Source organism: Augochlora pura, chromosome 10 (assembly GCF_028453695.1).
Source record: "Augochlora pura isolate Apur16 chromosome 10, APUR_v2.2.1, whole genome shotgun sequence".
Classification (NCBI taxonomy): Eukaryota; Metazoa; Arthropoda; class Insecta; order Hymenoptera; family Halictidae; genus Augochlora; species Augochlora pura.
Window position 1 is genome coordinate 906,500 of NC_135781.1, and position 13,856 is coordinate 920,355.

At 43.8% G+C, this 13,856-nt stretch overlaps 1 protein-coding gene across 3 annotated transcripts in view; it reads left to right on the forward strand.

The window, feature by feature from the left end:
• The window catches only part of Ldd (lipid droplet defective), a 56,940-nt gene that overhangs the window by 26,422 nt on the left and 16,662 nt on the right, over positions 1-13,856 (forward strand). For 2 of the 3 annotated variants that reach the window (XM_078191589.1, XM_078191590.1), the window contains exons 30-43: positions 68-563; positions 642-762; positions 863-1,053; positions 1,288-1,426; positions 2,176-2,383; positions 3,755-3,895; positions 7,772-7,961; positions 8,554-8,751; positions 9,069-9,584; positions 10,210-10,385; positions 10,875-11,142; positions 11,232-11,331; positions 12,087-12,229; positions 12,366-12,566. In XM_078191589.1, coding sequence (XP_078047715.1) covers positions 68-563; positions 642-762; positions 863-1,053; positions 1,288-1,426; positions 2,176-2,383; positions 3,755-3,895; positions 7,772-7,961; positions 8,554-8,751; positions 9,069-9,584; positions 10,210-10,385; positions 10,875-11,142; positions 11,232-11,331; positions 12,087-12,229; positions 12,366-12,566 — 3,088 coding nt within the window. The remainder of the gene's footprint in view (positions 1-67; positions 564-641; positions 763-862; positions 1,054-1,287; positions 1,427-2,175; positions 2,384-3,754; positions 3,896-7,771; positions 7,962-8,553; positions 8,752-9,068; positions 9,585-10,209; positions 10,386-10,874; positions 11,143-11,231; positions 11,332-12,086; positions 12,230-12,365; positions 12,567-13,856) is intronic. The other variant, XM_078191591.1, reaches the window with a different exon arrangement.

Genomic DNA, 13,856 nt, shown 5'->3' on the forward strand with positions numbered 1-13,856 from the left:
AACTATACTATACTTAATTTAACTCAACATACCATATAAAAGTCCATCGTTTTAACCCCTGTTGCAGGAGATTTATCCGGCATGAATCTCAGCGAGATATCCTGGCAGCTGAAGAAGTCGGGTCGCCTGATCAAGATGATCGGCATGCTGAACGATCTATTGGGTTGCGTGCTCGTGGATCGAGTCCGAGGCTTCGGAACCGAGGACGACATGGAGGCGGAAGCGCGGTCGTTGATGGAGACGAGGGAGTTTCTAGCGGGCGTGGTCTTCATGGAGGAAAAACGAGAGAAATCGAAGCGGTCCTTGCACGACGAGCTACCGGAGCACGTGGTGTACAAGATCCGAATGGACATCGATTACGTACAGTCGACGAAAAGATTGAGGAACCAGTTCTGGATCCCGGGGCCGGAGAGCAGCTTCATAGAGCACCTGCGGTACCTTCGAGGATTCGTGCAGCTCCAGGACTCGATCGATCGCGCGATCGTGCGGCAGAAGAGCGGCAAGGATCAGGAATGGAAGACCGTGACGCAACAGATGCCGTATCCTTGCTGGAAGCAAGTGCCGTGAGTATGGCTCCGAATCTGCCATAATGGGTCCGATTAATCTATGGGTAACCTTTGTCATGGCGTTGCTCTTTGCAGATTCCAAACAACCCTGTACGAGTCCCAGGGGATCCAGGTTTGCTTCTTCTTCGCGTTGATGATGTGCGTCGGTGCTGCTGTGAGGCATATTGTCTGGGAGAGAGAGTCACAGAACGCCATGGTAGCTAAAACCTATATAGCCTTCTATAAACCTAGAGCCTTCAAAAAATTAGGAATAAATGGCATTATTGTGGAGGAATCAATGGATTTATTTTTGTCAGGTGATGAGCGTGATGGGCTTGAAACCCTGGCGCAACACGATGGCCTGGTTCGTCACCACTTTCGCGGAGCTGATGATCGTGATGGTCTCGATCGCGCTGATCCTCCTGGCCGGGAAGATTCTTCCAAAGTCCGACCCCTTGTTGATTCTGGTCATGATGATCGATTATTCGTTCTCCATCGTGACTTTCTGGTGAGCTATCGTCGTCCCCAAAAGTGTTGCCGGGGAATTGATGACGATCTTCTACCCTCGCATATATCCTCTCGCTGACCTACGCATCGTCACGCGACGATCCAGCGCAGCCACGCGACCTCCTCCAAACACCATCCTCCATCAATTCCCTGGCAAGACCGGGGCCCGTACGTTAACCGGCCCACTCCTCGCCGGTGTTCCCGTTTCGCTAAAGGACGCCCGATCAATTTCCAGCTACATGATTTCGACGCTGTGCAGCTCGGCGAGCTTGTCCGCCATCACCACGGTGGTAATGTTTTTGCTGACGTACATGCCGTACGTCATTGTCATTGCCATGGAGGCCGTATTAGGTCTCGGCTATAAGCTTCTCATCGTAAGTTATCGTTCCGCCGGGTTCGCGAAGTAACCGTTTCCCCACCTCCTCCTCCCACCTCCACCCCCCGTGTGATAAATAACGCGTTCGAGCGATTCATTTTCGCAAACTGCGCCGGCCGCGATAAGATGCGCGCGGCGGGCCGCCTTTTGTGCGAGAAACTTTTAACCCTCCCCCTCTCCGGCTGGAGAGGAAACGATTTACGGGGTGTGGGGGCGCGGGGTGGGAAAAGTATCCCCCGGAAAAGTATCCGTTCAATTTTAGGGACGAAATATTGCGTCGAGGCAGCCGCAATTTGCATCGCGCGGGCGCGCGCGAAGCGCGGTTCTCGTTCGTACAGTCATCTATAAGCCGATCATATCTTTTTCATTTGCATGGAGATTGAGGGAGTTTGGAAAATATTCTGAACATCGATGATGCTTTTTTTAAGACTCTGATGTATGATCTGATTAACCCGGAGGGGGATGCTTTTAATATATTAAAGGGTCGTCGGCTGGTTTTGATATATTAAGGGCCGTCGACCTGGACGGATACTTTTCTGGATAATCGCTGTTTCCGTCTTCGAAATTTTAGTTTAAGAAATTCTACGGTTACATAGCGGATTTTACAGATTTATAGAAATTTTGAAAGACTTTTGTGTTTATTGGTGTATTAGTCTTGATTTATTATAGTTAGCGGAAGAGGAGATAGACTGTTCATCCTAGCTGTGATCGTAAACGAGACACGGAAATAATTTCTGAACATTCCAGTGTCTAAGCATGTCGACCAGCTTCTGCTACGGCTGCCTCTACGCCGCCAGAAAGGAGGTCCAAGGTGTCGGCTTAAAATGGTCCGCCATGTGGGAGGAGTCCAGTCCGGGGGATCCGATGAGCCTAGGCTTGATTCTCCTGATGATCGCGTTCGACGGCTGCCTCTACGCGGCGATCGGCTACGTCATCGCCAAGTACACCAACTCAGGTAGAAACAGAAAGCATTCGGTATAACCTCGACACTGGAGGCACCTGTCACCCCTATGGGACTCTCTCTCGAGCCCGTCTGTCAACGTCTGGTGGTGGTAGTAGTCTCTGTAGACGTTCTACGAACCTTCTTCTCTTCTCTGATTTTTGTTTCACTTTTTTTTGTAACTGTCGCCGATCGAACAATCGATCGCAAAACGTCTCACGAGCACGACTACGACGATTTTTCTATCCGAAACGTTTAACCAGTTAGCTGCGTCGATATATTTTCAAGATAAATTTTCTTACGCGTTTTATCGATCATACTAAGTATAGTATTTTTGATAATTGTTATAGAATTACCCTAAAGCGTGCGAAATTTATGAATATGATTCATTATGTGACATTTTCACATGAATCGTAGAAGAACTATTTTTATTGTAAAGCGTAAAATTGCCATTTTATTATGACGCGTATACACGCCGTACGCAGCTAACAGGTTAACTTCCGCTAGCACCCTCCGCGGTGTCTATGGTGCGCGTCGGACGCTGGTTCTATGCTCTGTGTGTAGCACCTCTTTGTCATCATCTCGTCGATAACCGTCGCGACGCTCGGAGGGCGATATTTTCGCTCGGAGGGCGGGACGGAAAATTGCGTCGGAAGGGAAGCGAAAGGGCACTGCGAGGATGGGATTATGGGACTCCTTAATGTCGTCGATGGGATTAGCACGCGCGCGTCGTGTTCCACTTAACCCCTTGCGCCTATGACAACGAGACAAACTAAAACGAGACATACTAAATACAAATTATTATTCACTTATTTTAATTTGATATCGAATTTAATTTTTTTGTTTATCAACCCTCTTAACACCCTCGATTTCTTTTGGCCGGTCTTTTTAAAAATACTGTGCATTAAATTGCCAAACCAATAACATCGTGTTGGCTCGAAGCTATGAAAGGATTCCCATGCCTTTCAACTTCATTCGAAAGCAGCGTATTTTAAGAGAACGAACGGAATTCCGGTTGTCTCGTAGAGTTGCCCGAAGAACGCGGAAGCGTCCTCGGTTGAATTTCATCCGCGCCCTCCGAGTCGTCGTCGTCGTCGTCGTCGTCGGCCGCGATAAAAGCGAGAAACGCCGCGGTAACGGAGTAACGATAATGGATTCGCGTGCGCCGGGCCCGCAATCGTAAACTCGTCCGCGAAGATTCGTGGAAACGTCGGTCCCACCCCCCCGAATGGGAACCGCAACGACCGCACTCGCGGTCAGGAGAGGAGATAGAGGGGCCGAGTTAGGAGAGAGGACGGTCGGCCTCTTGGACGTCGGCCGACCCGAAAGGAACACTCGAGCGATCCTAAGGCGAGTCGATGGAAAGACGGACCAATGATTTTCCAGGCAAGGGCTTTCACGATTTGAGGTCCCGTAGCTTATGGTGGGCCGACACACGGTCTCTCTATGGCGGGCCGAGCTACCTCGCCTTCGTCAACAACCTCTATTTCACTAACGACGTTCTACACCCTTCAGCCGCTTACCAAGGTATCGCACTAGCCACCTCTCTCTCTCGCACGACGTTTTCTATGGCTTTTCTTCCCCCTCTCTCTCTCTCTCTCTCTCTCTCTCTCGCACGATGTTTTCTATGGCTTTTCTTCTCTTTCTCTTTTTGTCTATTTTTCTTTGTTTTCGCTTTTAGCATGATGAGCATGACCGCGCAGTGGTCCCAATCGGAGCATAAGCTGTTCCCAATTATTTAAAAAATGTTTAACAACGCAAAAATTGTTTTATACAGGGTGTTTTAAAATTATGTTATTTATGGGAACTGAGAGAGGTGCCTGAGGTTATTTCAAGCAATTTTTTTCCTTTGCGAAAATGCGATCCGAGGCTTTGTTTACCAGTTATTAAGGAAAAACGCTGGCCAATGAGAGGCGAGATCGCCTCGCGTTAACTGAGCTCGCATCTAATTGGTCAGTGTTTTTTGTTAATAACTCCTGAACGAAGCTTCTAATTACATTTTCGCTAAGGAAAAAGTTACTTAAAATAACCCCAAGAACCTATTTCCCAAAAGTGCCATAATTTTAGGTTATCTTGCATACATCGTTGAATTTATCTTGCCATTATTGCAATATTATTATTACTGTCTTGCCCGCAGTATTATCAAACAAGAAAATGGCAATAAAATAACCAAAGTAACTTTAATCCTTTATTTAAAAAAGAACTCTTCTTAAATATATTTATCGAAGTGTACAAAAGACTAATCAATTTTTTTTCACGAATCTTTTGTTCGTCAAAGCACCGGAAGTGAAAAATTCTGATCCGCGGAATTTTTGTTTCCCTTTTTGGTTATTATTCGGTTTGTTCCATCGGCGGTGTATTACGATTTGAATTGTTTATGTACCAAAAAAAGTGCACGCCTTCTTTTTTGCTGCCGGAACGCGCAGACACCACTTGTCGACCGCAGGATATTTGCCCCGCAATTTTTTCGCGGCGCAAGATGCTTGCTCGCTCTCTCATCGAGACTAAATTAGACCTGAATTGTTCATGCGCCGAAAAGTGCTACCATTCTCGTTGCTTCTCCGCCTCGGCGCATTTGATCGTGCTCACGCTATTGTTCCGACAGGGAGCAAATTAAATCCGTATCGTTTAACGAAAAGCTTCCCCTTTCTTCACCCGACGAAAAGCATCCCCCTGTCGAATCTTGACTTTTATTTAGAAAAGAATGAAAAATTCTTTTGTTGAAGCAGTCATCTTCAATCTGAACAGTTAAGTTAAGTTATGGTGATTTTATATTTTTTTTTCTTAATTTATAATAACTTCTAATTGTACAAATTATATTTATAACTTGTTACTTAATTTAAAATAACTTCTGACTGTACAAATAATATTTAAAACTTGTTAATTGAAAATAGCCGTTAATTATACAAGTAATATTTTCAGACGTACGTCCAACATTTTTAAAAAGACGCCATTGTTATTGTAACCGAGGCGATTTTTATTTTGCGCAAATATCCGCAGAATTTTTCCATCTCGTCAATTTTTCATTAAATCGGGGATTGAAGATATATTACAGAGCACGTTCACCAAAGAACCGGTATTACATTGGCGTTTGTCTTCCATCGAAGTTCCCCGTATGAATACTAAATCGTTTATTCTTCGCGCATTAAAAATAAAACACTTTCGAATCCCTTTGTTTCTCGTTGATAATCCTGGAAGCAACGCCAAGCTTCCTGTATTAATGATCGTGTTTCTCCCGCATTCGTTTCGAAGCGATTGCTCTTCTTTTTTCATTCGGCAGCCATTGTCCTAAATAAGTCCAATAATTATGTAACTTCATTCGGCAAAAATCCATTCTTCTACCCTGTCGAATACGCACACACCGTAATCGAGATTTTTTGCCGCGTTTAAAAACTTCGCGCTGCGACTCAAAGAAAGAATTATCGATAAAACGGCGCATAAAAGGATGTTTCGTATAAAAATTCGTCTCGCGCGAAGCATTTATGTAATAGAGATTGTTAATCAATGGACTGCGAATTTCACGCGTTTTCAATATATTCGGTTGAGAGTGGAATATAGAATTTAATGTTTGTTTAATGTATTAACCCTTTGCACTGGAGAATATTTTAAATACAGAATAGAGGTGTTTGTTTCAATTCACAGTATGCTGGTTGATATGTATAGTGTAGTTAATATAATATAATATAATAATATTATAAATAATATAATATGATCGTTTAGATATACTAATTATATATTATATTATGTTATTTTATATTGTATTGCATTGTACTGCAGTGTTTTTTATTGTATCGTATTGTATTATACTGTATTGTATTCTATTGTAATTTACTGTATTATATTATATGATATTATATTATATTATATACTACAACTTCATTGTTTTTATTAGATACATATGAAAAAGACTTCCATTAGACAAAAGACTTAACAATATAAAAATTCTTCTGAAAGTAGTGCAGCAATTTTTAGCACCGTCTCAGAACCATCACTCGAGTGCAAAGGGTTAACCTAAAAAGGTTAAATGATCTCTGTTTGGTAAAAATTAAAATTTAATCAATCTAGAATTCAAAGAACAAGAATCAATTCTTTTTTTGTAATTTACAAGGGACGAATTTTTGTTATTCGGCTATCGGTGATTCTTCGGAAAATGGCGTATTTTCGTCACGTGGACGAATACGTGATCGCAGAAACTCCTTCGAGGAATAAGCTATCTCTACGTGGCAGAAAAACGAACGAACTTCCCGATCAGAGGCGGGCAAGAGCTCGCACTCTACGAGATTCCTCTTAGCATTTCCGGCACCGACGGAATCGTCGGCTCGAAAGACGTCAAAATCGCGCGCCAGCACGGAGACGGCCGCTTTGTAATCTGCATGAACCGTTTCTCCATCAGTTCCGTGGAACTCTCTCTCTCCTCTTCTCCGAGCAGGAACAGCCCCGGTCGAACGCTCGGATCGCGCCGGATATGTATGTAAATGCCGGTTTGTTGCTCGTTCCGCGAGAACTAGACCCCGCGCGCGCGCGCGCGCCCCTTCATTTATTCAACGTTTCAGCTCGGCGGCCGCGCGTCGGGAACCCGAGAGCAAATTTTTACCGATGCTCTCCTCCTGCCTGCATGATCCTCGCGAACTTCACTCGCTCCCTTTTACACGGTCCCGTTTACTCGAACGTTTTCGTTCGGTCCTACGAGAAGTCGGCCGCACTCGATGTCGCAGCTTGTTCCTTAGAATAAAATGTTTATTTTAGGTGAACAATTGCAGTAGAGTTTCGAACGAAATAAGAATTTTTGCGAGTTGCAAGGAATGTGTAAAATAATCGATGGTTAAAAATTTGTTGGGTTATAATTTTTTTGGAAGAGAAACGAATGCTCCATGCACTTTTATTTGCTATGTGTGTCAACATTGATTATACCAACATTTATTATATCAAGATTGATTAATAATATTAATAACAACGAGTCAGACATGTGATGGAGATTCCATTTTATTAACAGAGAGCTTCTTGCTAAAGAATATTAGCAAAAATTGGCAATATAAATTTCGTCCACTGTACATAAACAACGAAATCATTCTCATCGCAATTTCATCGCTTAATCTATGCATCATTGTCACTTTGTTGCACGTTTCGCATGCATTTGGGGATTTCTTTCGATTTGAACTGATTTTACCGAGCATGTAAGTATCGAACAATGTTTTTGAGGACGCTTTACAATTTACATATTTATTTACTTATTTATTTATATATTTATTTATATATTTATTCGCTTGTTTTGTGACGCTTCGTCAAGGATTTGATTAGCCGTGCAAATGGTAAGAGCTTGCTTCCCTATTCGAAGCGGAAGAATTAATTAATCGTTTGTTCCAACAAATCGTTCGTTACTAATATTATTTGTGATATATATAGAGGAGGAGACCGACTCGAGCAGCTTGGTAGCCAGCAAGATGCAAACGGGAGTTAGGTTCGAGGGGGTGAGGAAGGTCTACAACAGCGACGAGGGGGAAGTCGTGGCCGTTGATAACTTCACTTTGAAGCTGTGCGAGGGAGAAGTTACCAGCCTCCTCGGCAGGAACGGGGCCGGGAAGACAACCATCATGTAAGCAAATGTTTACTCGCCTATCAGCTAAACAACTAAACAGAGAACCGCGGAGCAGATTCGACGCGGCGATAAAGTCGATATTAAGCAGTCGGAATTACGTCGGAACAGTATATTCGGTGTCTGTTCGATTTGTCACTTTAACCCCTTGCAGTCGGAGACATTTCAAGTGAAAATCCAAGATATTTCTTTGGCCTTGTGGCGTCGCCATTTTATACAACCTGGAGCATTTTATATATTATGAAATTGCATTTTGTGACTGGGACAACGGTTAACTATTTTATCTTAACAATTTTCTAAATACATATAAATATGATAAAAATGATTTCGAAGCGTGGCGCGATCGTTTTGGCTGCGACCACGATGACGTCGCGAAGCTGGAATAATAAAACGTTAATAAATAATAATGAAACTTTGACTTCGACCACTCGTCGCGATTCCATCAATTAAACGGCGATCCGTTTCGACGCAGCCGCGGCTCACCGTTGGCTTTCGTAGTCTGGCAAAGGGTTCGGCTCCTATCACCGGCGGCGAGCCGGCACCGTGGATGATTCATTCCCGTCTTTCGAGTGTGTGTACTCTCTCGTTTCAGCAAGATGCTGACGGGGATGCTGGCTCCGACCACCGGCGAGATTTGTTTGAACGGTGAAGAGGACTGCAAACCTGACATAGGGGTCTGCCCTCAGGATAACGTGCTCATCGGTACTTTGACGCCCAGGGAGCACATGGTCTTCTACGCGAAGCTGAAACGGCCCAAGGAGAGCGTTAATATGCAACGGAGCGTGGACGAGTGAGTCGATCGGCAAACTGTCCTTATCAATGCTACCATTTCACGGGCCGTCGCTTTTAACCACTTATGCCATCACTGGAAATGTTATAATTGGCCCTGGGGGAATTACTATGATAGTGTTTGGGGTACTGATGGAGCAGAGAAAGGCTGTTGAATCTTCGAGACGTGCGATTTTAAAGATCAAAGTACAGGTTATGTCAGGTTATATTCCTCTCCCCTAATTGTCCACTTTCGCTCCCAAACCAAGGCAGAATGTCTACCGTAATTCGAAGCACCCTTTACAACAGTGTCTCTTTACAAGAATCCTTGTCGCTTAGGATGCTGACGTCCTTGGAGCTGGGCAAGCAGGAACACGAGCCGGTCTACCGGCTCTCCGGTGGCACGAAAAGACGTCTCTGCGTCGCCCTGGCGTTCCTCGGCTCGCCGAAGCTGGTGATCCTGGACGAGCCAGGCGCGGGAGTGGATCCAGCCGCTAGACGACGTATCTGGCGGCTGATCGATCAGCACAGGATCGGCCGGACGGTGATCCTGTCGACTCATCACTTAGACGAGGCCGACATGCTCAGCGACACCGTGGTGGTGATGCACAAGGGCAAGATACTGTGCACCGGCTCGCCGTTGTCCTTGAAGATGATGCACGGCCGTGGATACAGGCTTCTGGTCTCGTTCCCCGGCGAGCACCACGGGGACGTCGACGTCGTCGAGAAGAAGAGGGTCGAGGATCTGAAGACTGTGATCGAGGAGGTGATCCCGAACGCGGAGACCAGCGAAATCTCCGGGAACGAGGTGGTCGTCACGCTGCCATTCCAGGGGAAGAATGGCGTCAATAACAAGTGAGTCGACGCATAGATTTTCCATACTTTATTAGACAATTATGCAGCGAGAAATGAGAAAAGTTACCCGGTAACCGCTGGTTAAAAGAATAGTTTATAACAAAACTAGAATCAAAGAATTCGTTTCCGCCACAAGAATGGATCGTACGAATTTGTTTTATTGCTATATATGGTTATTAATAATTACAGATAATATAGAAAGTTTTAGGCCGTTACTGCAAAACCCTATATATTTATCACGAGTCTTTACCTGAGGAAATTACTAACGTCAAAGTCATTACAAAGCTCTACTTTATACTAATTCGCAAGCTCCAATTTATTCGCCTAACCAATGCAATCACTGCCCTACATTTAGAATATAAAAAACAAATTTCGAGCGTTCTTATGGTATCCCCGGTCTTTTAAAACGACTAAAGAATATCGTCGAAAAGAGTATACCGTGTTATTACATTTTCCGGAGTCTGATCAAATTCGTGGCGCGAAGCACTGCGAGAGAGAGATAGAGAGAGAGGGAGAGAGAGAGAGGGAGTCCTCTCCCACGGGAGAAACTAATTTCGAGATTCTTTCCGCCGGACGATGAAGGCTGCCGTGTAGACAGCGGTTCGTTAAATGAAGTGCTTTCCAGTATCGCGCATGCAGCGAAGGTTCTCGAGGACAGTCGGAAAATTCTTGGCTATTCCCACTTTTCTCTGGAATGCGACACCTTGGAGAGGGTCTTCCTGGATCTTTGTTCACGGGCGGAGAGTGGATCCGCCGTTATCAGGGCCAGCCAGGACAGCGTCGCCACTGTAGATCACGTCGGTACGTAATCACTTCTCTCCCACTTAGAACGTTACGAAAGGAAGTAAATGCGTTTCTTTCATTCTGTTTGCCGGTGTCTAGGCTCTGGATCTATTTGTCAGTTTCTAGAGTCTAGATTAAAGAGGCTGGAATCATCTATAGTCTAGGTTACAGAGATTAGGATTATCTAAAGGCTAGATTATAGAAGCTAAAATGATCTAGAGTTTATATTATAGAAGCTAGAATAGTTTAGAGTCTAAATTTAGAAGCTAGAATGATCTAGAGTTTATATTATAGACGCTAGAATGATCTACAGTCTTGCGAAGAAAATAAATCATTAGACTATAGAATCACGATATATTTCTAGGTAAACGTCGCATGTTTATGCCAACAATTATTAAACTATCATTACTATTATTATACTAACAATTATTAAATTATCATTACTATTATTATCTTTTGTCTCTAAACACGTCGAGCATCTAATTACCCTATTTCGCCACCGATCAGGATTATCGATGCCGAACGACGACATCGATCTGATCGACGACGAGCCGACCCTGAACCCGACGCCAACGAGACAAGCGAAAGCCCTGCTGAAGAAGAGAATGTGGCACTTCCGAAAGGATTGGATGACGCTGTTCGCCGGTCTATTCCTGCCGACGATATTCGTCGCGGTCGCCATGGGATTCTCTTTGATAAGACCGCCGTCCCAAGACGAACCGGCACTCCCGTTGACGCCGAAGCTCTACGACACCCATCCGACCCACTTCTACAGGTACGCGTATTAATTCCACGATCCTTCGAACTGTGCACACGGCGCCTCGACTAAATAGGTATCGGTTTTCTCTCGCCTCCACGTTTCAGCGTCGACAACAACCACGACTCGTTCCTGCAACACGTGTCCCTGCAGCTCCACGATCGATTCGGGGACGATTACGCCGGCGCTTGGCAAACACTACCGAACGTATGGCAATTAATTCCGTTATCGAGTCGCGGCGCGCCCGACGGTTAATCGCCCGGCCCGTGGACGCCCAAATGTATTTACGTCGATTATTTCACGGACGGGGTAGTTTCGACCCCCCCCCCCCCCCCCCCACCCTCCTCCTCTCGTCTGTTTCTTCGATGGAAATTCGACCGTCGCGTTCTTTAAATCGTTTATTCCTTTGTGACTCGGTTATTAATATTAATTTAATAGCTTATCATATTTTATATTTATTTGTTCAATATATGAGAATAGAAATAAGACAGAATAGGTGGATTTTAGTGCAAAATGAAAATAGAAGAGCATTGATCAAGAGCATCAATTTTAGAGGAACCTATGAAGGTTGACTAACTAAGAAATTATTTTTACTCTAATTAACAGACTGTGAATTTCTGTAAAAATTGAAATCTGCTACGAACGAATTGTACAAGAGACTTAAATCAAAGAAAAATCCTCTGGAATTAATGAAATGAAAATTGACCCTTTTGACGATTCACTGAATTAAGAGAATTACAGAAGGATCTAACGATTCTACATTTCTCCAAATGGACTCCGAAGTCCACGCGTCCGCAATTTTCAGCGCTGACTAACGGGGCTTTCTATCAGCGTCGGATCGAAATAAAAGCGATCGGGAAACAGTTAACACGACGGGGGATACAACGTAGCTAGTCCACGGGTCTAGGCGACGCGCGCGTCCACCGGCAGACACAATAAAAAGTAATTCCTTGTTCAATCAGGACACAGGAACGTGCAGCTGTCTGGACGGCCAACAGGTGTGCCACGGTGTGTCGCAGGCTGTGGAAGGGCTGCTCCAGGTTCTACCTGGCAGGCCGACTCTCGATTGGATCGTGTCGACCCACCAAACGTACATAGAGAAAAGGTAACCCTTATGGAGAACAATATTTAGAGCGTTCTCAAAGTGATCGTCATTATCGATATTTTATTATTGGCTTGGCAAAATTTATTTCAACGACTGACGACACCCTTACCCTTTACAATTTTATATATTTTTATAGATACGGGGGATGGTCGCTCTCGCATGTTAAGGACGATCCATTGTTCATCGTCTGGTACAACAACAAGGGCCATCACGCGTTGCCGTCGTACCTGAGCGCCCTAAACGAGGCGATTTTACGGGCGTCGGGGGTGCTGGGCCGTTTAACGACCCTCAACCATCCCTTGAAGTTGTCCAGTGACCAACTGAACCGAACGACTCTGTGAGTTACGCTTGGAATTTAACCTAATTTTTTGGACTTTGAAACGAATTAAGTTAGGGCTGAATTTAAGGCTGAATTTAGGGCTGAATTTAGGGTTGAATTTAGGGCTGATGCGATGGCTGAATTTAGAGCTAAATTTAGGGCTGAGTTATCAATGGCACGCGATGCTAAAAATATTTAAAAATATTCTAAAAACTGACAGAACATTTAAAAAGTGATCAAATGATTTAATTAAAAACGACAGAAATTTGTGGAAAATTTTGAGTTCACTGGAGAATTTATTAATATTCTCGGCAGTCGAACTTCGATATTCTACTGCCACCGGGGCGATAAAATCGATTCTAACTTCGAGCACTTTGAATTTCATATCGAAACTTGAAAAACGTATTGCCAAGATACGACGCTTATCGATTCCAGCGAAAAAAGCAATTTCCCTCTGAAGAAACGCACCGGTGCACCGCGACGACCAGCTGCGGGGGCTTGCTAAGTGCGTGCGGACGTTAAAAACTCGCCACTTTCGTTGTGATTGTTACTTTCGGATTTAAAATGCACTCGGTTATTGTGTTATATAAAAATATTATAGCATATCGTGCTATTTAAAAATATTATAGCGTGGAACAATTTTCGATAAGAATTGGTCAACTTTGACCGACGATGATTCTGAGAAAAATTATCGTAGGACGATGACCATTTTTTTAAATTAAAGCTTGAAATCTCTATTTTAATAACATATATTTTTATTTTAAATTTGTTGCATTTACATTTCTGCAATCCTTCAAAAGCGAGGTCGTGTTTGTCGCATTGAAAACTGCGAAGTTTAACTAAGTGCACAGACTTTGTAAAATTTTTTTAGCAGATGCCGTTTCCAGTGAAATAAAGCTTGATTCTTCCCCTTTAATTTAAAAGAAAAGAAACGTTGCTGCGATTTTTTCTCGCAAAGTTACAGCACTTTGAAGTAACCCTTGCATTTCCGTCGATAAAGCTGGGAAAAATCATCGCCCAATGTAAGGGGTCGCTTTAAAGCGCTGTAACTTCGCGAAAAAAAATCGCAGGCACGTTTTATTTTTTTTAAATTAAAGGGGAAGAAACGACCTTTATTTCACAGTAAACGGCATCTCAGAAAAAAATTTTTCAAAGTCGGTGGATTTTGTCAAACTTGACAATTTTTACAAAAATGATAATTTTCAACGTGACAAACACGGCCTCTTATTTCAATTATTACATTAACAAAAATGCATCGAATTTAAAATCCACGAACACTATCTCAAAGTAGAAGGTCCAAGCTTTAAT